Source organism: Equus przewalskii, chromosome 10, assembly GCF_037783145.1.
Source record: "Equus przewalskii isolate Varuska chromosome 10, EquPr2, whole genome shotgun sequence".
NCBI lineage: Eukaryota > Metazoa > Chordata > Mammalia > Perissodactyla > Equidae > Equus > Equus przewalskii.
Window position 1 is genome coordinate 42,249,362 of NC_091840.1, and position 21,248 is coordinate 42,270,609.

The window sequence follows — 21,248 nt, forward strand, 5'->3', positions numbered from 1 at the left end:
TGCGAGGCACAGATTCCCTCCCAGAACCTCCGAAGGGAGTGTGACCCTGCTGACACCTTGATTTCGGCCCAGTGATACTGATTCTTGATTTCTGGGCTCCAGAGCTCCGAGAGAATAAATTTCTGTTGTTTTAAGCCACTAAGTTTGTGATAATTCGTTACAGCAGCCACAGGAAACGAATACATGAGGTAACCTCCATGAAGAGTGTGGCAGAGCGGGTACCCAGCAGATGCGTGTTCCTCTTCCCTTTGCGTTTACTCGCAGGCTTACACTGTTTCCTTCATAACCACTTCCCTTCCCCGTGTGACTGCTGCCTCCTCAGCAAAACTGCAAACTCCTAGAGGAGAGTGGACCCTCCAGAGTGGGTATACGATGAGGCAGGTGTCAGGCCCCCAAATCCCACTCTGCTGAGGCTCCCCAGCGCAATGACAGCGTCTTCATCATCTCTGCACCCCCGAGGGCCATGAGCCCAGCACTGAGCCCAGGGGACATGCAGTGGGCAGGACAGAAAGGCACCTGGTCCCCTTCAGCCTCGCCGTCCAGGGAAAAAGCCAAGTTAAGAAATCCGTGATTACTGAACAGCTGACTTTGTACACAAAGTATTTTAGGGCTCTACCAAAATAAATCCGTTCCTTGAAAAAAGTTAATTTCCTCATTCCCAGCTGCCCCTCTCCCACCCAAAAAAGGAAGAGAAGAACTAACGCAAGTAGGAATTTGACATCTGTGGTTTGAGAAGACTGGCTTTTTTAAAAACTCAAAGAAGCTGACCAAGGATATTTGAGGTAGGTCCTGTGATTCTTATCAGAGAAGTGAGTATTAAGGCATTAATGGCATGGACTTTGTTAAAAAATACCATGAATATAGGCTGTGCTAGGCCAAGGAGTGAAGCAATTAGTGTATGACCCATACTTTTGTCTTTTGCTCTATCTTACTAACAATATTTATGGTTGATAATGTGGAATAATTACTTTGGCTATCGAAGGTCTATATTTTCCATATTACGAAGATGGCATTTTTATGAGGTTTCTTAGTTGTCTGTCCTCCGGTGCAGGCTGGGAGCATAATGATGTTTCCAAAGACACAGGGATGAACGATATTTGGGGGCAGCAAGTGGCTGGCCCCCAATTTTTACCCAGTGCCTCTGGGACAAACTGTCCCTGAGCCCAAACACTTTACCTGTGAACATGAGGGGTGTGATGGTAGCAAATGCAAAGACCACCATCCCCAGGATGTTGAAGGCCAGGCCGATCTCAGCCACCCAGGTGTCAGCCAGGCAGTACTGCAGAAGCCGCAGGACCAGCAGGCTGGTGAGGTACGGGAGGTGCTGAGCCGCAGAACCATAGCCGATCAGCCTGGAGTCCCAGCAGAGGGGTGTGCTCAGTTCATAGAGGGTCAGGATGTCCTGGGCCCCAAAGTGCACAGTGATCACCACGAAGATGGCCAATGAGTACAGGGCTAAATGTTTCCTGGACTTCTCCGGAGCTGGAGTCACGTAGAGCTGGACAATGGATCGGTGGTGACGGAGCGTGAAGAGCCGAGCACGTGTCGGCTCCTTCACCGTCTCACCAAAGCAGAATGCTGCGTAGAGAGTCATGGCTATCAGCAAGGCCAAGGCCAGCCAGAACGGGTTGGCATAACCCTGGGCCCGGAGCCAGTGGCCCCCAAGGAGGCTGGCCAGCATCCCTGCCACCCCGATGCATGCTTCCAGCAGGGCCATTCGGATGGTGCGGTTGCGGTTGGAGCTGACATCTGCCACAGAGGCAAAGCCAGCAGCCAGAAGGCCACTGAAGTCACCGAGAAGAGCACAAAGGATGCGGCCCAGAACGAAGTAGCCGACATGAAGCTGCAGCTGCACCACAAAGATGGACACCAAGGCCTGGAGCAGCAGGCCAAACGAGGCCAGCACCAGCAGCGGGCGGCGGCCCACACAGTCACTCCAGGCGCCCAGCAGGGTGGACGAGAAGAGCCCCACCAGGAAGCCGCACACGTTCGTGTAGAGGGTCCAGTGGGAGGTAAGGGTCTCCACTTCCTGCGGGGGCATGAGTCTTACCAGGGTGCTGCTCCTCACTCTGGGTTGCCCACCCCCTAAACCATCACCACCCTGGGAGACACAGGGATGACGACTTTCTTTGGAGCCCTAAACCTCAGAGAATTTTAGTACCACTCTTAAAAACTGACACTGGCGAGGGGTATGGGAAAGGGCCCAAGGGCCCATTCTCTTACTTTTACCCTCTTTTGTTAACCCTCAAGGTCTTGCTTTATCTAGGTCAACTTCGCGCGTCCCCACGCCGCAGTTCTCTGCCGGGCCGCAACTTTGCTCTGGCCCCGCCCACAACCCAATATCCAGAACCCTCGAGATTGCCCCCCACCTTTACGCAGGCCCCGCCCCCTGAGCTGCCCCCACGCTCCAGCCCAAGGCCCGGCCCCTGCCACGCTGCTCGCTCCTCCCCGCCGCCGCTACCTGCATGACGGGGTCCCCGCTGTGGTTGCCACAGTTGCCCCTGTCGCGGGTGCCATTGTAACCAAGGTCGGCACTGAAGCGGTGCCACAGGTACTGTGTGGTGAGCGGGCCCTGCAGGACCAAGGCGAAGTTGGCAAGGAAGACGAGCGGCTCCACGGGGCCTCGGTACAGCACGGCCCCCGCGGGCCGGGCGCGGGGCTCGCCCAGTGGGCTCGCGCGCCCCTCCATGCGCGTTCGCGGCGGCGCTGGCGAGGGGCAGGAGGCGGGCCTTTCTGCGCCTGCGCTGAGCGTCCCTTTTTTTAAGAGTCTGGCGGGGCGGGGCCAGGGCAGCTGTCCCTCTCGCTGTCGCCGCCCGCTCCAAGCTGGTGATGGCGTGCGAGGGGCCCGCGCCCTAGGCTCTCAGGATGACCTCACTTGCAAACAGTGAAAGGATAGCGCCCTGCAGCTCTCCCTCCCAAGCTCAGAAACATAACAATAACAAGAATATCAATAATTAACATTTATTGATCGCTTACTATGTTCAGGGCAATGTACTAAACTCTGCGTTAGTTTAATCTCTCAACAACCCTATAGGCTAGCCCACTATTAATGATCTCAATCTACAGATGAGGGAACAGTTCATCCGGCGCTCAAGGCGAAGCTAGCAGCACATGATTCCTGATGCCTCCGCTGATGCTCTGTGCTGTAACAAGCAACTCAGAGGGGATAAGAGGGCTGCCTCGGGCTCCACTGCCTCGGGGTTCGTTACCTAGACTCTGCTGCTATCTTGAGCGTACCACCTACCTCCCTCTGCCTCAGTTTCTTCATCTTTAAAATGGAGGTGCTAATAGAGCCTGCCTCAACGAGTTGCTGTGGAAGAACGTGTCTGGCCGGTTGTATCTTTTCCTGGGAAACTAGGCTTGTATCTGAGGCTGGGGTCTGGCTCTGCAGTGCCTTAGAGGAGCACGGGAAGAGGAGAAGACCATGGAGGGCCTGGGAGCCTTTGGGTGTGGCCCTAAGCTCCTGGGTGCTCCTACTATAGGAATTGGGCCTGAAGACAGTCGGACCTCTCTCTGGGCCCATTTTATTGCCTGTAAAAGAGAGTAGCATTACCTGCCTTTCTCCCTTATTTACTCATTCACGCACCTATTGAGCTCTCCTTATGTGCCAGGCACCATGCAAAGGGGCTGTGGGAACACAGCCCTGAAGGGAACAGACAAAACCCTTCCCATCCCTGTAGTTTCTAGAATGCATGGGGAGAGACATCAAAGAAGCCTAACCCATGTAAGATTGCCACTATGGAAAGTGCTTTAAAGGAGAGGAGTTGTGGGGCTCCAAGGGTGCTGATTCGGGGGCCAGGCCCGGTCTGGGAGGAGCAGAACAGGAATGACCACCTTCCCTGACAGTGGGACAGCTGAATGGATTTGTGGAGGGAGGTCCTGTGCTGTAACCCACAGGCCTGATTCTTGAGGTGGTAGGGGCTCTATTTCTGGCCACCATGACTGTGTGTGGGCTTGTTGCTGGCTTACTAACTAGGCCCCACTGCCCCTGAGCAAGAAGGAGTCCCAGGGTCAGGGTAGGAGTGCTGGCTAGATACGAGTGAACTGAATGACGCCCCCACCCCACATAACCACCACCACCCTGTGGTCTTCCTAGAGATAGGAAATTCCACATTAAACATACAAGCCCCTGGGTTGGCTCCTTCTCTTCCCCACCACCTACACATGAGCTTGGCCCAGTTACGTCAGCTACAGTGAGGGTGGGGTGCCCAGCTGAAACTAGAATTATTTCCTGGGTAACGAACTAAGATTGAGAGAGGTCAGGCCAAGGTCCTGGGAATGGGACAGGGTGCGGCTCATCCCAGAGCTGGAGCCTGCGGGGTCCACCAGACTAAAGGCCTCGTCTAGCTCCTTTAAAACCTAGCTCTAATCAGGTCACTGCTCTACTCAAAACCATCCAGTCGTTTCCATTTCATCCAGTGACAGCCAAGTCATTATGAGGCCCTGAGACCACCTGCCCCTCTCTGACCCTCCCCCGACTCCATCCCTCATGATTCCTTTGCTCTAGCTGTGCTGGCCTCCTTGCTCCCCCTCCAGTTTGTCCAGCAGACTCCTGCCTCAGGGTCTTTGCATATACTGTTCCCTCTACGTGAAATGCTCTTCTCCCACGTCTCCACCTGATTGACTAGGCTGGTGAGGGCACACGAGGGGCCTGCACCCTAGGCTCTCAGGATGACCTCACTCGCAAACTGTGAAAGGATAGCTCCCTGCAGCCCTCCCTCCCAAGCCCAGAAACATAACAATAACAAGAATATCAATAATTAACATTTATTGATCACTTATTATGTTCACTTGTGTCAGGTCTCTGCTAAAATGTCACCTGACCCCTCTATTTATAGTAGCAACTCCCCTCCCCCATCTCCTGGCACTCCCTAATCCCTTATCTCATTTTCTTTTTTTCCATAGTGTATATCACCATCTGAATTATCATAACCTTCTTGTTTCTGTGTTTGTTGTCTCTCTTTACTAGAAGTGATGGCAGGGGCTTTGTTTTCTGCACTGCACCACGCCCAGCACACGGTAGGTGCTCAGAAGGTGGTAGCTGAATGAATAAATAAACTCCTCAAGGAGAAAGGATTCCCCACCTGGGGCCCCAGAGCATGTGGAGAGGGTTGGCGGTGTCGAGCTACACAGTGGAGTCCAGAGTCCAAGAATCTATACCTAGAAGGAAGCCAAGAGATCACACCTTTGACTGCCCACCCTCTTAAAAGATGAGGAAATTGAGGTTGAGAGAGAGATAACTTACCCAGGGGAGCTAAAAATTCCTGCCCTTTCAAATCCTTAAAGGAAAGAAGTGATTGCAAAGGAAAAGATCTGTAGATTTAATTCCATCAGAATTAAAAATGTAAATTAAAAGGCAAACAACAAACAAAATATTCCTTTAAAATATGACAAAGGGCTATTATTTTAAGTATATTTGATAACAACCTAAGATCTCTCCCCCATCCATCAAAGAACTGGATAAAAGCCACACGCCAAGAGGTTGTAACCCAGAACCGTGTCTGAGACACACATGTAAGCTCTTCTCCAGCTTCTGAATACTGAAGGGAATGCTGGGCCTTTGCTTTTGTTCTCTGTGGCCAATGCGTTCACAGAGATTTCGTTTCCAATGAGAATGCCTGAAGCTTGTAAGGCTTGCGTGAAACAGACACTGCGGAGACAGCGTGAAGGTACCCTTTCAGGAAACCGTTGGGTAGAATTGCATCAAAACCCTTAAATTCTCTGATTCCTTTGAGTCTCCATCCTAAGGAAATAATTTGAAGTACAGAAAAATCTCTTATGTGCCAGGATATTCTCCATAATATTATTGACAATAGTAAAAGAAATTGTAAACAATCCACTTGTCCAATAGCAGGGAAGTGGTTGAGTAAATTACAATTGATCCGCTCAAGGATGCTAGCCATTGAAGTGACATATTCAAAGAGACTATAATAATATAGAAAACTGCTTATGTCATCGTTTTTATGTGAGAAACACAGAGGACTTTTTGTTCACATGTTATGGTGATAGGCATAGAAAAGAATTACATGGGGTAAAGACTGGAAAACACTGCACCAAAGTATTAACAGAGGTTCTCTCTGGGTGGGGAGGTGAGCAAAGATTTTTTTTCTTCTTAAAATGTTTTCAACTCTTCTAATATAAACATGTATGTTTATCATGAAAAATATAAAATTTTTAAAAATCTGGTGATGTCCCTCTACTTCAAGCCTGTTCTGGCTCTGTTGCCAGACATCAGCTTCATGCCCCTTAGAGTTCTGGAGACATCGATAGGAGCTGACTTTATTGAATCAGGCACTCTGTGAGGGCATTACATACATTATCTTATTCAGTCGTCCTCACGACCTTATGAAATACGTCCCATTATCATTTTTACAGATGATGTATCTATGGCATAGAGAGCTGCAGGAAAATGGTCCTTCCCATTCTTACATCCCTTCCAGTGCTTTCTAGGTCCCAAGCATTAGTATACGTTAGTCCCTTTGCCAGGAATACCCTTCCCTTTCGCCTGGCCTATTCAACTCCTATTCATCCTTCAAGATCCACTTCTAGGCAGAATTAGTCATTGCTTCGTATGTGCTTCCACAGTACTGTGTTCATACATTTAATCCCAGTTTTATACCTAACCTGGTTATGCTAAATATGTGTTCACAGGTTTGTCTCCTCCCAACCCCCACCCATATCCTGCCACCAGACTTGAGGGCAGAGACAATGTTTTATTCATCTTTGCATCTCCTAGCAATGGGACTTGGGACTCAAATGCAATAAGATGAAATGTTAAACAGGTTTGATGGTATGCACCCACTCCAGTCAATTGATTGCAGCTGCCTGGATTGCTGCATTGAGATAAGCTGTTTTTCTAGCTTTGGGGGAAGGAGTGCTGTGATCCATTAGTTATGTCTGCCATGGGCTCAGGAATGAAAAGTATTGGCACCAGTGATAGTGTAGTCCAACCCTGGATTGTGCCCAGTAAGTTTTGTTAGGAAGCTCTGGAGAAGTGCTTGGAAGCTGTAATGGTTTCTTCACTCCCGGTTGGGTGATGCCAGCAGAAGACCGTCTGCGCAACCACTGTGGGAGGATGATTGCAACGTGGATTCCTCATCCACCCGGCAGCCTTGTCGTAGCTTACACCCAAAGTCTGTGCTTGCTCTCCACAATTGGCCAGCCACAGCTTCGGAAGAGCTGTTCCTGTTTTTGAATATTAAGAGGAAGGGAGGAGAGAGCATGAGGAGAATTCCATTTCCTGTTGTGAGTCATTGCTTCACACATGCCAACTCTGAAAGTCAAAGCAGCATCTGTGTCACAGTAAGGGTGTTTATAGCACTAGAGTGGAAGCTGCGATTATATCCATCTCACCGAGAGACTTTAGCCAAGTCCCTTTTGGCCTCAGTTTTCTCTCTCTCAAATAATTTCTGGCCTCTGTTTCCTTGTCTGTGGAAAATGAAATAATAATATCTACCCATGGGATGGTTGTTAGGATCAAGTGAGAAAATGTGTGTGGCTATGAACTGCCCGTGGCTGTGTCCAGGTACCAGAGATGGTGCTTGCTGTTGAGCTGAGCTTGAAGGTAGGCCACTTGCCTTCAGTCGAATAAAGAACACCTGGCCCTGGAGGTGGTCCATGCAGCCCGTTTACTGGGGTCTGCTGTTGCCTGGGAATCAGATCCCAAGGTTTCCATAGGGCATGTATGGAGGCTCTCTGAACATAGAGCAGATGGAATCACTGTGACACTATGCCAAGCTGCTATGCCAAGGCTCTGAAAAAATCCTGCTTCCTACCACTTGAGGTTGATTTCATTAGCTATAAGGCCACTTTGGTATCCAGCCCACCACAATCTGGTCTTACTATATCTCATAGCAATGGGGAGACAGTGTGAGGCCAGAGAAGTTGGCAGGGGCCAGATGACGCTTCTGAGGAGTTCAATTTGGATCTTACTGAGTTTGAGGTGCCTGTATGACAACCTGGTGGAGGGGGACTCCAGTGGGCAGCTGTACCCACAGCTCATGAGGAAGAGCAGGGCTGGGAGTCATCTGCATATGTGATAGAGACATGGGAGTGGACAGACCATCCTGAAAGGATACAACAAGTGACAAGGAACCTGGGCATGGGTCAGTGAGGAGCACAGCTAGTTCAGATGGACAGAGGAAGAAGGAGCAGGTAGAGAGGGAGGAGGAGGAGAAGCAGAAGAGAGTGTTGAGGAAGCCAAGAGAACAGAATTCGCAGGCGAGAGTGGTGACATGCTGAATACTAAAAAGATGTCTAGGGTAGTGTTGGCAATTACGGGTCAGCACTGGGCAACCCAGAAGTCTTAGCAGGTAGGATAAGGGAAGGGAAGGATAGAAATCAGATTGTAATGGGTTAAGTAAGGATCAACTGGACGTTTAATACTAAGGAATGAAGCAAAAGTGCCCCTTGATAAGTTCCCTGGGGAATGTAACAAGCAAGATACAACACATTCTGGGGTGACAGTAGCTCCTCTCTCAAAGGTGGAACTGAAAAGCTTTAGAGACAGGCAGGCCTAATCTCAGTGACCAATGTGATGTCAGGGAAGCATATCTGAGGCTGAAACCTAGTCAGGGGAAGTGAGACAGTGAAAGGTACAACCCTAGCCAACCCTAGCTGGTCAAGTGGATGACAGCGGCAGATGCATTCTCGAATTCTCCAGGTGTTAACTTGTCGAGGCAGCCAGCTACCCTCCACAGTCTTAGCACTGACACTTTCAGACTTACATGCCAACCCTCCTAGGTCACCTGTCGGAGGTTAAGCTGGGACAATTTTTACAGCCATGCTGAACCAGCACTTTGGGCTGTCCCAGGGTGCCTTCCCCACTTTCAGTTTTTCTATGCAGTTATTTTGAGATCTGGTTGACATTTGCCTTTGTTTTATAAAACTGAGTGGGAAAGAGGAAACACGAGGCTAACCCCAATGCTCTATACTTCACATAAAGATGGAATGTCACCCGGTACCTGAAAGAAATGAGTCTGGGCCACAAGTGCGTGCTTGTTGCCCCGAGGGTGGATGACAGGGCATTCAGTGGTGAAGGAAAAGGGCAAATTTAAAAAACACTTGTGAAATCGTGGGACTGTATATCCAAGAGTGTCTAAACATGAAGACATGGGAGGTCTCTTAAAGGGTGGATTAATGCTCAAAACCATCCACCTGGAGCACAGGACAAATCAGCTTATGCCCACCGGTATGACCTGGAACATAGACGATGTATACTGATGTAGGGTTCTTGCAGGCTTCCTACTTCTTTTTTTCCCCCAGCTTTATTGAGATGCAATTGACATTTAACATTGTGTAAGTTTAGGTGTACAACATGATGATTTGATACACGTAGATATTGCAAAATTATTACCACAATAAGGTTAATTAACACACCCATCATCTCACATAGTTGGCTTTTTCCTTTTCGTGTGGTGAGAGCTTTTAAGATCTACTCTCTTAGCAACTTTCAAGTACATAATACAGTATTGTTCACTATCATCATCATGTTGTATATTACATCCCCAGGACTTATATATAACTAGAAGTTGGTACCTTCTGATCACCTTCACTCATTTTCCCCAACCCCGAGCCCCTGGCAACCACTAATCTACTCTCTGTTTCCATGAATTTGGTTTATTTTAGATTCCAAGTATAAGTGAGATCATCAGTATTTAACATTCTCTGTCTGACTTATTTCTCTTAGTATAATGCCCTCAGGGTCTATCCATGTTGTTTCAAATGGCAGGATTTCCTTCTTTTTTATAGATGAGTAATATTACATTGTGTGTATTTATATATTTATATATATATATATATATATATATATATATATATATACCCCACCTCTTCTTTATCCATTCATCCATTGATGGACACTTAGATTGTTTCTGTGTCTTGGCTATTGTGAATAATACTGCAGTGAACATGGGGGTGCAGATAGCTCTTTGAGGTATTGGTTTTGTTTCCTTCAGATATACTCCCAGAACTGGGATTGCTGGCAGGATTCCTGATTCTTGACCTTGTTTGCAGCTGTAGTTTGCCACTGCCTGTAGCTAGCCCTCCTTTCCCTGCCTCTCGCCATGTCCCTCTCCCTCTAGGGTCTCTCACAGTGTCTTTATAGCCTAATAAATAGACAGGTATAAATGTGGGGCTTGTACATCCTCAGAGAGAGGAAGACAAGATTCCCATAATCAAAAGCACATTATATCAGATCTAAACGTTAACAACACCGAGCAAATACTGTGACCCCCTTTCTTGATGAACCCCTTTCTTTATCCGAATCTCCTTTAGGATACATACTTTACTTGTACACTGTAATTCTTCTTGTTTTCAAAATGTATATTTGAATATTTTTTAAATGCATATTTTATTTTATTTTCTTCTTCTGTTTTCAAAGTACAGACTTGAATAGATTTCCAAATATATACTCTAAGTCTGTCAATTGCAAGTACAAGGACATCTCTCCACTGTGGATCCCAAAACGATTTCTAGAAAGATGGCAGTGGTGTGGAGAGATCCTGGGTGATCCCCACGAATAAAAGAGAATCTGTAAAAACTGATGTGAGCGGTCATGCAGCTTCTGGATAGTGGAATTTCCCCCCACTTTTTCTTCTATGCATATTTTTTAGGAAACTACAAAAGTGGTATTACAAAATAACAATAATGACAAAGAAATGTCAGTGACCCAAATGCAGCAAGAATAATAATAGTCGCTAATGGTTAATGAGTATTTACCATGTACCAAGCACAGAAATATCTCAACTAATCCTAATAAAACCTTCCGCGGTGGTTATTATCATTCCCATTTATAGAGGAGGAGGCTGAGGCTTTTAGAGATTGAGCGATTTATCAAAGATCCTCTGGCTAATTAAGGGTCAAAGTCAGGACTGGAACCTCATCTGTCTGCTTTCAAAGCCAGAGTTCTCACCCCTGCCCTCTCTGCTCCCAGGTCTGTAGAACTGTTGGTGGGCAGCCAGCTCACTACAGAATCCTTTCACAAGCAAAGAAACTAGCATTCAATTTCCTCCTGAAATTTTTCAGGAAAAGTCACTAAAACACATCCACATTACAATTTCCTACTCAATCTTCTACAAAAATCCCAGTTGGAAAATCAGCATCAGCAAGCTCTTGTTCCCAACCTTAAAATGAATTTCTCCTGTCTCCTAAATAAGAGGAGGGAGTGAGAACTGCATGGTAAGAAATTATCCTAGAGAGGCCAGCCCCATGGCCAAGTGGTTAAGCTCGCGAGCTCCACTTCAGCGGCTCAGGGTTTCGCCAGTTCGGATCCTGGGCGCGGATGTGGCGCCACTCCTCGGGCCATGCTGAGGAGGCATCCCACATGCCACAAGTAGAAGGACCCACAACTAAAAATAGATATATATACAACTATGTACTGAGGGGCTTTGGGGAGAAAAAGGAAAAATAAAATCTTTTAACAAAAGAAATTATCCTAGAAACTTAATTTTTGTCATTGCTACTGTTTAATCCATCTTTAACTTTTTTATGATTATGAAAATGTTCAGACACACACAAAATAGTGAACACACAAAATGAACCCCTATATATTCATCACTTAGTTTCAACAATTATCAAAATTTTGCCAGAGAGTCAGCTATTTTTGTCCTTTGCTGAAGTATTTTAAAACAAATTCCAGACATTATGGTGTTCTGTCATTTCATCCCATATTTTATGTCTCTAAAATATATAGACATTTTCTCACATAAGTGCAATGTTACTATCACATCTTAAAATTTAACAATACTTCGAAATGATCTAATATTGGGTATTCAGTAACTGTTTCAAAAAATGTCTTTTTATGACTGATGCATTTGAATTAGACTTCAAACGAGCCCACACAATGAATTTTAAGGGTATGTTATGGCTCTTAAATCTCTTTTGTTCTGGAACAGTCTCTCCATTCCCCATCATCCCCCGCATCTGCTTTTTTTCCATGTCATTGACTTGTTGGAAAAACAATGTTTTAATGTTCCCCCTCAAAATCATGTGTACACTGAATAATACTGAGTTGTAAAAAAAATACCCATAAACATATATATATAATAAATAGAGATTTTACAGCATTTATGACCTCTAAGACTGGACTACACCATACGACATAAATATATCTATTAATTTTTCTATCCTTAACTTCCACAGTATGTAAGAAAAAAGGCACTGCTTGTAGTGGGAAAATGTGTCAACTCAAACGAGTGACCCAAAATAGGATGAAGATGTCCAGAAAATGGAGCTCAAAGGAAAAGACGAAATTTGGTAACTTTTCCCCTCCAGGTGAGAGGTGTTGAATTGGGCAGACACGAGCATTCACTTTCCGGGCACTGTGGGTACATCAGTGGATAACTGTCCTTGCTGGCAAATTGCTCACAGTCTTCACAAATAGCCTTCCGATATCACCCCCCAACACACACCTTCATTCTCCTCCTCCTTTTGACCTCTGATGACCCTTCCAGCCTCCAGGGCCCTTGATGGGTGGGTAGGGGTGCCTGTTAACTAGCACATGTACTCTGGTCCCTCTGGGAAGCTCTGTTTAGATTTTGTGAAGTTTGATTCCCTTCTGGAAGTTAACACATTGGCATTTGGAACTATGAGGCCATCCCTTATGGGTTGGTTACTGTGTGTCTGAAAATCAGACAATCTGGCTGTCCTGACAAAAGGGCATTTGGCTGCCCAAGGTTCTGTGGCATGGCCAGGATGGCTTTTTTGGGAGACCAGCTGCCACCCTCACTACTAAATATCTTACCTGGTGGATGAGGCCTCTATGATCTCTTCTCCTCCTCTCCCCTTATCCTACCACCCAACAATGCCCGCATCCGTTCCTTCCCTGACCCCACCCCACCGGCCCAGACCCCTTCCCTCCTCAGACTGTTCCAACTAACTCCTAACTTGTCTCACGTATTCTAGTCTTGCTCTGCTTCCACTCCTCTCTCCACAGTGATCTTTTAAAAACGCAAATCTCATTTTGTGACTTGCCTACTTAAAAACCTTCAAAGGTTCCCTTGGCATGACATCTAAGGCTCTGTCTGATCTGGTGCCAGCACCCTCACACTCAGCACCCTCCACGCAAAACACTCCACCCACTCCCCATATAGCCCTGGCACCTGCTATGGCCTCACCTAGAAGGCGCGTCTCCCATGCCCACCCCACCTGCCTATTATTTGCTGGAATGACTCCTTCCTACACATCCTTCTAGACTCACCATAGATACCCCTTCCTCCAGAAAGACCCCCATCTGGAGCAGGCACTGCCAGAGCCCTGTACTTCCCCCATCGAGATACTAGCTTGTTAGTTCTCTGAAGGAGAATATGTCTTGACTTATCTAGCAGTGCCTGACATGCCGGGGATAATTGTCATGTGACTGGAAAAGTGATATTGTAAGACAGCCTGCCTTCTCTGCCCCAGGCTGAACAACTATGCTCCTTCAGTTACCTCTCCTTTGATGAGATTTCCAGATTCCTCCCCATAGTTGCCTTTCTTGCAGAAACAGAGCACTCTGAGGACACCGCGAGAGCATCACCTGGCTTGTCCAAGTTTTATGCCCCATTAATGAAACCAAAATTTGGAGTAGTAGGGAGCACCCTCTCTGCTTTGCTGGCTCCTGCTGTGTTGTTCCCGGGAATCCCCAAGCTTTCACCTCATTCTCTGCTTCTGGGTGCACTTCCACTGTCTGGCCCATGTAAAGGTGGTTTTGGACCCATTTTCAGGCCCATACAAGTATCCCTCCCATGTGATGTCGCCTTTTAGATTCAGCCCATCTGTGTCACTTAGCATTCTCTAGTTGCAAGGAAAAGAAACAAATTCTGGCTGTCTTTTTAAAAAGAATTTGTACGGAGGCCCTGGAAGAGTAAATCTCAGAATACAAAATGCTGAAGAGCCAGGTCACAATTAGGACAAAAAGCAGGACAGTTCCGGGAATCCAGGCGTCAGGAAGCATCAGATACACTTTATGGGACATTGCTGTCAGGAGAAATCAGCTGTAACCCTGTTCTATCACTCTCAAGATTCCATTTCCCAGGAAACAGAGAGTCCAGATGGCCTGGCTGGGTCACATGCCCACCCCTCGGCAAGGAGGGAGGCACTTTGATTCTCCCAAGGCTGCCCCACTGGGGCAGGCAAAGCAAGATGCTGTTATCAGAAGGTGAGTTTATTGCTAGTCAGGGGAAAAAAATTTATCTCCATGCTGGTGTTGTGATAACTTGGAAAAATTCTAGAGATAAGGGAAGCCAGGATGGGGATGGTTCAGTGCAGTGTACAAAGGGTAACCTTGGGTCAGACTCCAACAGGGTCCACCCAAAGGTCTCTTCTGAGCAGCATAGCACTGTGGCAGGTGGTCCTGAAGGCAAGTGGGCAGGCAGTGTGGCTCTAGGGCACCAGTCTGTTGGGAACAGACCCCACCAAGGGACAGGCTAGGACTTATGGAGGGCACGTGAGCTCAGTGCTCCCACCCCACAGGTAACGCCAGGGGCAGGCTTCAGCAGCAAAACTAATGCCAATCGCCATGGGCTGGGAGTTTCCCCTGCTCTCTGGTGACTGGGAGCCTTCGCTGCCTCCTTCTTCCTTTTCTCTTTGGGTCCTGCTCCTAGTGGACTTTCTCTCTAGATCTGGACCAAGCTGCTCTTGCTTGCTTCCTGTTGGCCTTGGCTGGTATGACAGTATCTTCAGTCTCAGCAAAAAAGTCCCCAACCTGCAGATAGGGACCTCCCTCTAGATCTTGGAAGTGAGCCCAGCAGATTAGGCAAGCATATTTCCAAACAAAGAATTGTTGAGATAAAAGACTTTTTTTTCAATGTAATGACAAGTCCTATAAAGCTATGAACAAAAAATTACATCTAGCAAGCCACATTCCACATCATCCACATTGAAAAGAGTAGAAGTGCATGACAACAGGACTCTCCCGGAAGGCTGCAAATGTCAGACCACAGTGGCAGTGACTCTTCGAGAGACCAGCCCTCTTGGCTCTGTGGAGCTTTACACTGGGGAGAAAGGTGGACACTGTTGAAATGTTAGCCTGTCAACACCTGAAGTGCTCTTCTGCTCGAAACTTCCTTCTCAGCACACACACCCCATTTCCCAGGCTTCTTGATCACACAAGACCTCTCACCCCTCCAGACTTGACTGCCAGCATTTCTTCTCTGGATCCTGTCAGCCTTTGATCCACCAGCTGCCATTTTCAGCCCCCATGTAATAGGTGTTCCCAGAAGATAGGCTATACCTCATTCTCAAAGAAAAAAAGAAAAAGAAGGAGCAGGAGGAAAAGGAGGAACAGGAGAGAGAGAAGGAGAAGTCACTGTATTAAAAACTTAACAGGGGCTGGCCCCGTGGCCAAGAGGTTAAGTTCGCGTGCTCTGGTTCCGCAGCCCTTGGTTCGCCGGTTCGGATCCTGGGCGTGGACATGGCACCACTCATCAGGCCATGCTGAGGCGGCATCCCACATAGCACAAGCAGAAGGACCTACAAGTAGAATATACAACTATGTACTGGGAGGTTTGGGGGAGAAAAAGAAGAAAAGAAAACCAATGTTATCTCACTGAGACCTGTGGACGTCCTGATTTTACAGATGGGTCAGGCCCAGAGACTCCACAGCTAGCAAGATACAGGGGCAGTATTAACAACAAGTGGGGTTTAGAGGCTGTGGGAGGCTTCCTGACAAAATGGCTGTACCCACTGAACTGGTCTTGTGCCAGAAATCCTACCATGAGTCATTCCTCTGAGACATAAAGCCTTTTTGGTTGGGAATTCTCATCGAAAATGGTCGTTAATTAAGGGTTTATTGACCAGAATGTTTTACTAATGGAGTCCTTTGTGTGTGTGTGTGTGTAGAAGAATATTAACAAGGAAGGCCCTAAATGAATGACTTTTACTTTCCTCTGTCATGCAAACCCTTGCAATCTGTAGAGAAGGATTTAATTTTAAAATTAAACTTTTTTTTTTAAAGATTTTATTTTTCCTTTTTCTCCCCAAAGCCCCCCAGTACATAGTTGCGTATTTTTAGTTGTGGGTCCTTCCAGTTGTGGCATGTGGGATGCTGCCTCAGTATGGCTTCAGCATGATGAGCGGTGTCATGTCCGCACCCAGGATTTGAACCTGCCAAACCCTAGGCTGCCGAAGCAGAGAGCGCAAACTTAACCACCCGGCCACAGGGCCGGCCCCAATACCACACGGTCTTTTTTTTTTTTTTTTTTATTAATGTTATGATAGATTACAACCTTGTGAGATTTCAGTTGTACATTTTTGTTAGTCATGTTGTGGGTACACCGCTTCCCCCTCCGTACCCTCCCCCCACCCCCCCTTTTCCCTGGTAACCACCAATCAGATCTCCTTCTCAATATACTAATTTCCACCTATGAGTGGAGTCATATAGAGTTCGTCTTTCTCTGACTGACTTATTTCGCTTAACATAATGCCCTCGAGGTCCATCCACGTTGTTGTGAATGGGCCAATTTCGTCTTTTTTTATGGCTGAGTAGTATTCCATTGTGTATATATACCATATCTTCTTTATCCAATCATCAGTTTCTGGGCATGTAGGTTGGTTCCACGTCTTGGCTATTGTAAATAATGCTGCGATGAACATAGGGGTGCAACGGACTCTTGAGATATCTGATATCAGGTTCTTAGGATAGATACCCAGTAATGGGATGGCTGGGTCATAGGGTATTTCTATTTTTAACTTTTTGAGAAATCTCCATACTGTTTTCCATAGTGGCTGTACCAGTTTGCATTCCCACCAACAGTGTATGAGGGTTCCTCTTTCTCCACAACCTCTCCAACATTTGTCGTTCTTGGTTTTGGATGTTTTTGCCAATCTAACGGGGGTAAGGTGATATCTTAGTGTAGTTTTGATTTGCATTTCCCTGATGATTAGCGATGATGAACATCTTTTCATGTGTCTATTGGCCATATTCATATCTTCTTTTGAGAAATGTCTGTTCATGTCCTCTGCCCATTTTTTGATCGGGTTGTTTGTTTTTTTGTTGTTAAGCAGTGTGAGTTCTTTGTATATTATGGAGATTAACCCTTTGTCGGATAAGTGGCTTGTAAATATTTTTTCCCAATTAGTGAGCTGTTTTTTTGTTTCAATCCTGTTTTCCCTTGCCTTGAAGAAGCTCTTTAGTCTGATGAAGTCCCATTTGTTTATTCTTTCTATTGTTTCCCTCAACTGAGGAGTTACAGTGTCCGAAAAGATTCTTTTGAAACTGATGTCAAAGAGTGTACTGCCTATATTCTCTTCCAAAAGACTTATTGTCTCAGGCCTAATCTTTAGGTCTTTGATCCATTTTGAGTTTATTTTGGTGTGTGGTGAAAAAGAATGGTCAATTTTCAATCTTTTGCATGTGGCTGTCCAGTTTTCCCAGCACCATTTGTTGAAGAGACTTTCTTTTCTCCATTGTAGGCCCTCTGCTCCTTTGTCGAAGATTAGCTGTCCATAGATGTGTGGTTTTATCTCTGGGCTTTCAATTCTGTTCCATTGATCTGTGGACCTGTTTTTGTACCAGTACCATGCTGTTTTGATCACTGTAGCTTTGTAGTATGTTTTGAAATCGGGGATTGTGATTCCGCCGGCTTTGTTTTTCTTGCTCAGGATTGCTTTAGCAATTCGCGGTCTTTTGTTCCCCCATATGAATTTTAGGATTGTTTGTTCAATTTCTGTGAAGAATGTTCTTGGGATTCTGATTGGGATAGCATTGAATCTGTATATTGCTTTAGGTAGTATGGACATTTTAACTATGTTTATTCTTCCAATCCATGTGCAAGGAATGTTTTTCCATCTCTTTATGTCATCGCCTATTTCTTTCAAGAAAGTCTTGTAGTTTTCATTGTATAGATCCTTCACTTCCTTGGTTAAGTTTATCCCAAGGTATTTTATTCTTTTCGTTGCGATTGTGAATGGGATAGAGTTCTTGAGTTCTTTTTCTGTTAGTTTATTGTTAGTGTATAGAAATGCTACTGATTTATGCACGTTAATTTTATACCCTGCTACTTTGCTGTAGTTGTTGATTATTTCTAATAGTTTTTCTGTGGATTCTTTGGGGTTTTCTATGTATAAGATCATGTCGTCTGCAAACAACGAGAGTTTTACTTCTTTGTTACCTATTTGGATTCCTTTTATTTCTTTTTCCTGCCCAATTGCTCTGGCCAGCACCTCCAGTACTATGTTGAATAGGAGTGGTGAAAGTGGGCACCCTTGTCTTGTTCCTGTCCTCAGAGGGATGGCTTTCAGCTTTTGTCCATTGAGTATGATGTTGGCTGTGGGTCTATCATATATGGCCTTTATTATGTTGAGGTACTTTCCTTCTATACCCATTTTACTGAGGGTTTTTATCATAAATGGGTGTTGGATCTTGTCGAATGCTTTCTCTGCATGTATTGAGATGATCATGTGGTTTTTGTTTTTCATTTTGTTGATGTAGTGTATCACGTTGATTGACTTGCGGATGTTGAACCATCCCTGTGTCCCTGGTGTAAATCCCACTTGATCATGGTGTATAATCTTTTTGATGTATTGCTGTAATCGGTTTGCCAAAATTTTGTTGAGGATTTTTGCATCTATGTTCATCAGTGATATCGGCCTGTAGTTCTCCTTCTTTGTGTTGTCCTTGTCAGGTTTGGGGATCAGAGTGATGTTGGCTTCATAGAATGTGTTAGGGAGTTCTCCATCTTTCTCAATTTTCTGGAACAGTTTGAGGAGAATAGGTATTAAGTCTTCTTTGAATGTTTGGTAGAATTCTCCAGAGAAGCCGTCTGGTCCTGGACTCTTGTTTTTGGGGAGGTTTTTGATTACCGTTTCTATTTCCTTACTTGTGATTGGTCTATTCAGGTTCTCCATTTCTTCCTGATTCAGTTTGGGGAGATTGTAGGAGTCTAGGAATTTGTCCATTTCTTCCAGGCTGTTCAATTTGTTGGCATATAGTTTTTCATAGTATTCTCTCATGATCTCTTGTATTTCATTGGTATCTGTTGTGATTTCTCCTCTGTCATTCCTGATTTTATTAATTTGCGATTTCTCTCTTCTTTTCTTGGTGAGTCTGGCTAGGGGTTTGTCAATTTTGTTAATTCTTTCGAAGAACCAACTCTTTGTTTCATTGATCCTTTCTATTGTCTTTTTTGTTTCAATATCGTTTATTTCTGCTCTTATTTTTATTATTTCCCTCCTTCTACTGACTCTGGGCTTTGTTTGTTCTTCTTTTTCTAGTTCTGTTAGGTGTCGTTTGAGGTTGCTTACGTGAGCTTTTTCTTGTTTAGTGAGGTGAGCCTGTATTGCGATGAATTTCCCTCTTAGGACTGCTTTTGCTGCATCCCAAATGATTTGGTATGTCGTGTTCTCATTTTCATTTGTCTCCAGATAATATTTGATTTCTTCTTTAATTTCTTCAATGATCCATTGTTTGTTGAGAAGCGTGTTGTTTAGTCTCCACATTTTTGCACCTTTCTCTGCTTTTTTCTTGTAGTTGATTTCTAGTTTAATAGCGTTATGATCAGAAAAGATGCTTGATATTATTTCAACTCTCTTGTATTTATTGATGTTTGCTTTGGTTCCCAAAATATGGTCAATCCTTGAGAATGTTCCATGTGCACTTGAGAAGAATGTGTAACCTGCTGTTTTTGGATGAAGTGTTCTATATATATCTATTAAGTCCATCTGGTCTAATTTTTCATTTAATTCTATTATTTCCTTGTTGATTTTCTGTCTGGATGTTCTGTCCATTGGTGTTAATGGTGTGTTGAGGTCCCCTACTATTATTGTATTGTTGTTGATGTCTTCTTTTAGTTCTATTAAGAGTTGCTTTACAAATTTTGGTGCTCCTGTGTTGGGTGCGTTTATATTTATAAGTGTTATGTCTTCTTGGTGGAGAGTCCCTTTTATCATTATATACTGTCCCTCTTTATCTTTCTTTATCTGTTTTGCTTTGAAATCTACCTTGTCTGATATTAGTATAGCGACACCTGCTTTCTTTTGTTCATTATTAGCTTGGAGTATTGTTCTCCATCCCTTCACTCTGAGTCTGTGTTTGTCTTTGGGGCTGAGGTGTGTTTCCTGGAGGCAGCATATTGTTGGATCTTGTTCTTTGATCCATCCTGCCACTCTGTGTCTTTTGATTGGGGAGTTCAATCCATTTACATTTAGAGTGATTATTGAGACGTGGGGGCCTACCACTACCATTTTGTGTCTTGTTTTCCGGTTTTCTTCAGTTTCCTTTGTTTCTCGTCCCATGGTTTAATCTGTTCTGATGTAGAGCTGCTACTCTCTGTTGTTGTCCTTCTACTTATCTCCTCTGCTCTTGGTTTTGTAGCCCCTTTCCTTTTTTGGATTTTTCAGGAATGAGGGTTTTCCTGAGGATTTCCTGAAGAGGAGGTTTTGTGGCAATGAACTCCCTTAATTTTTGTTTATCTGGGAAAGTTTTTATTTCTCCATCGTATTTGAAGGATATTTTCGCTGGGTAGAGAATTCTCAGCTGTAGATTTTTGTCCTTCAGATTTTTGAATATATCATTCCACTCTCTTCTAGCCTGTAAAGTTTCTGCTGAGAAATCTGCTGATAGCCTGATGGGTGTTCCTTTGTAGGTTAGTTTCTTTTGCCTGGCTGTCCTTAATATTTTCTCCTTGTCGTTGACTTTTGCTAGCTTCACTACTATATGCCGTGGAGTTGGTCTTCTTGCATTGATAAAGTTTGGAGATCTATTGGCTTCTGTCACCTGAAGATCCATCTCCCTCACCAGATTTGGGAAGTTCTCAGCCATTATTTCTTTGAATAGGTTTTCTGCCCCTTTGTCCTTCTCTTCTCCCTCTGGTATACCTATAATCCTTACGTTGCATCTCCTAATTGTGTCTGATAATTCTCGGAGAGTTTCTTCATTTCTTTTAAGTCTTGCTTCTCTCTCCTCCTCTGCCTGCAACAATTCTATATTGCCATCTTCCAAATTGCTAATTCTTTCCTCCATATTATCGGCCCTACTGTTCAGAGCATCTAGATTTTTCTTAATCTCCTCTATTGTGTTCTTCATTTCCAAAATTTCTGTTTGGTTCTTCTTTATCGTATCAAACTCTTTTGTGACATAGCTCCTGAACTCGTTGAGTTGACGGTCAGAATTCTCTCTTAACTCATTGAGAATCTTAATGATGGCTGTTTTGAAGTCATCATCATTTAGGTTATATATCTCATTTTCTTTGGGATTGTTTTCTGTGTATTTGTTACTTTCTTTCTGTTCTGGAGATTTAATGTATTTTTTCATATTGCTTGATGTTGTTGAT

At 45.0% G+C, this 21,248-nt stretch overlaps 1 protein-coding gene across 5 annotated transcripts in view; it reads left to right on the plus strand.

Annotated features, from left to right (window-relative positions):
• The first annotated feature begins 1,312 nt into the window (after positions 1-1,312).
• The window catches only part of SLC13A2 (solute carrier family 13 member 2), an 84,037-nt gene continuing 64,101 nt past the window's right edge, over positions 1,313-21,248 (plus strand). For 3 of the 5 annotated variants that reach the window (XR_011523542.1, XM_070562658.1, XM_070562656.1), the window contains exons 1-2: positions 1,313-2,012; positions 4,970-5,019. Coding sequence is in view for 4 of the 5 variants with exons in the window: in XM_070562658.1 (XP_070418759.1) it covers positions 1,460-2,012; positions 4,970-5,019 (603 nt within the window). In the remaining variant the exon portion in view is untranslated. The remainder of the gene's footprint in view (positions 2,013-4,969; positions 5,020-21,248) is intronic. The other 2 variants (XM_070562659.1, XM_070562657.1) reach the window with 1 other exon arrangement.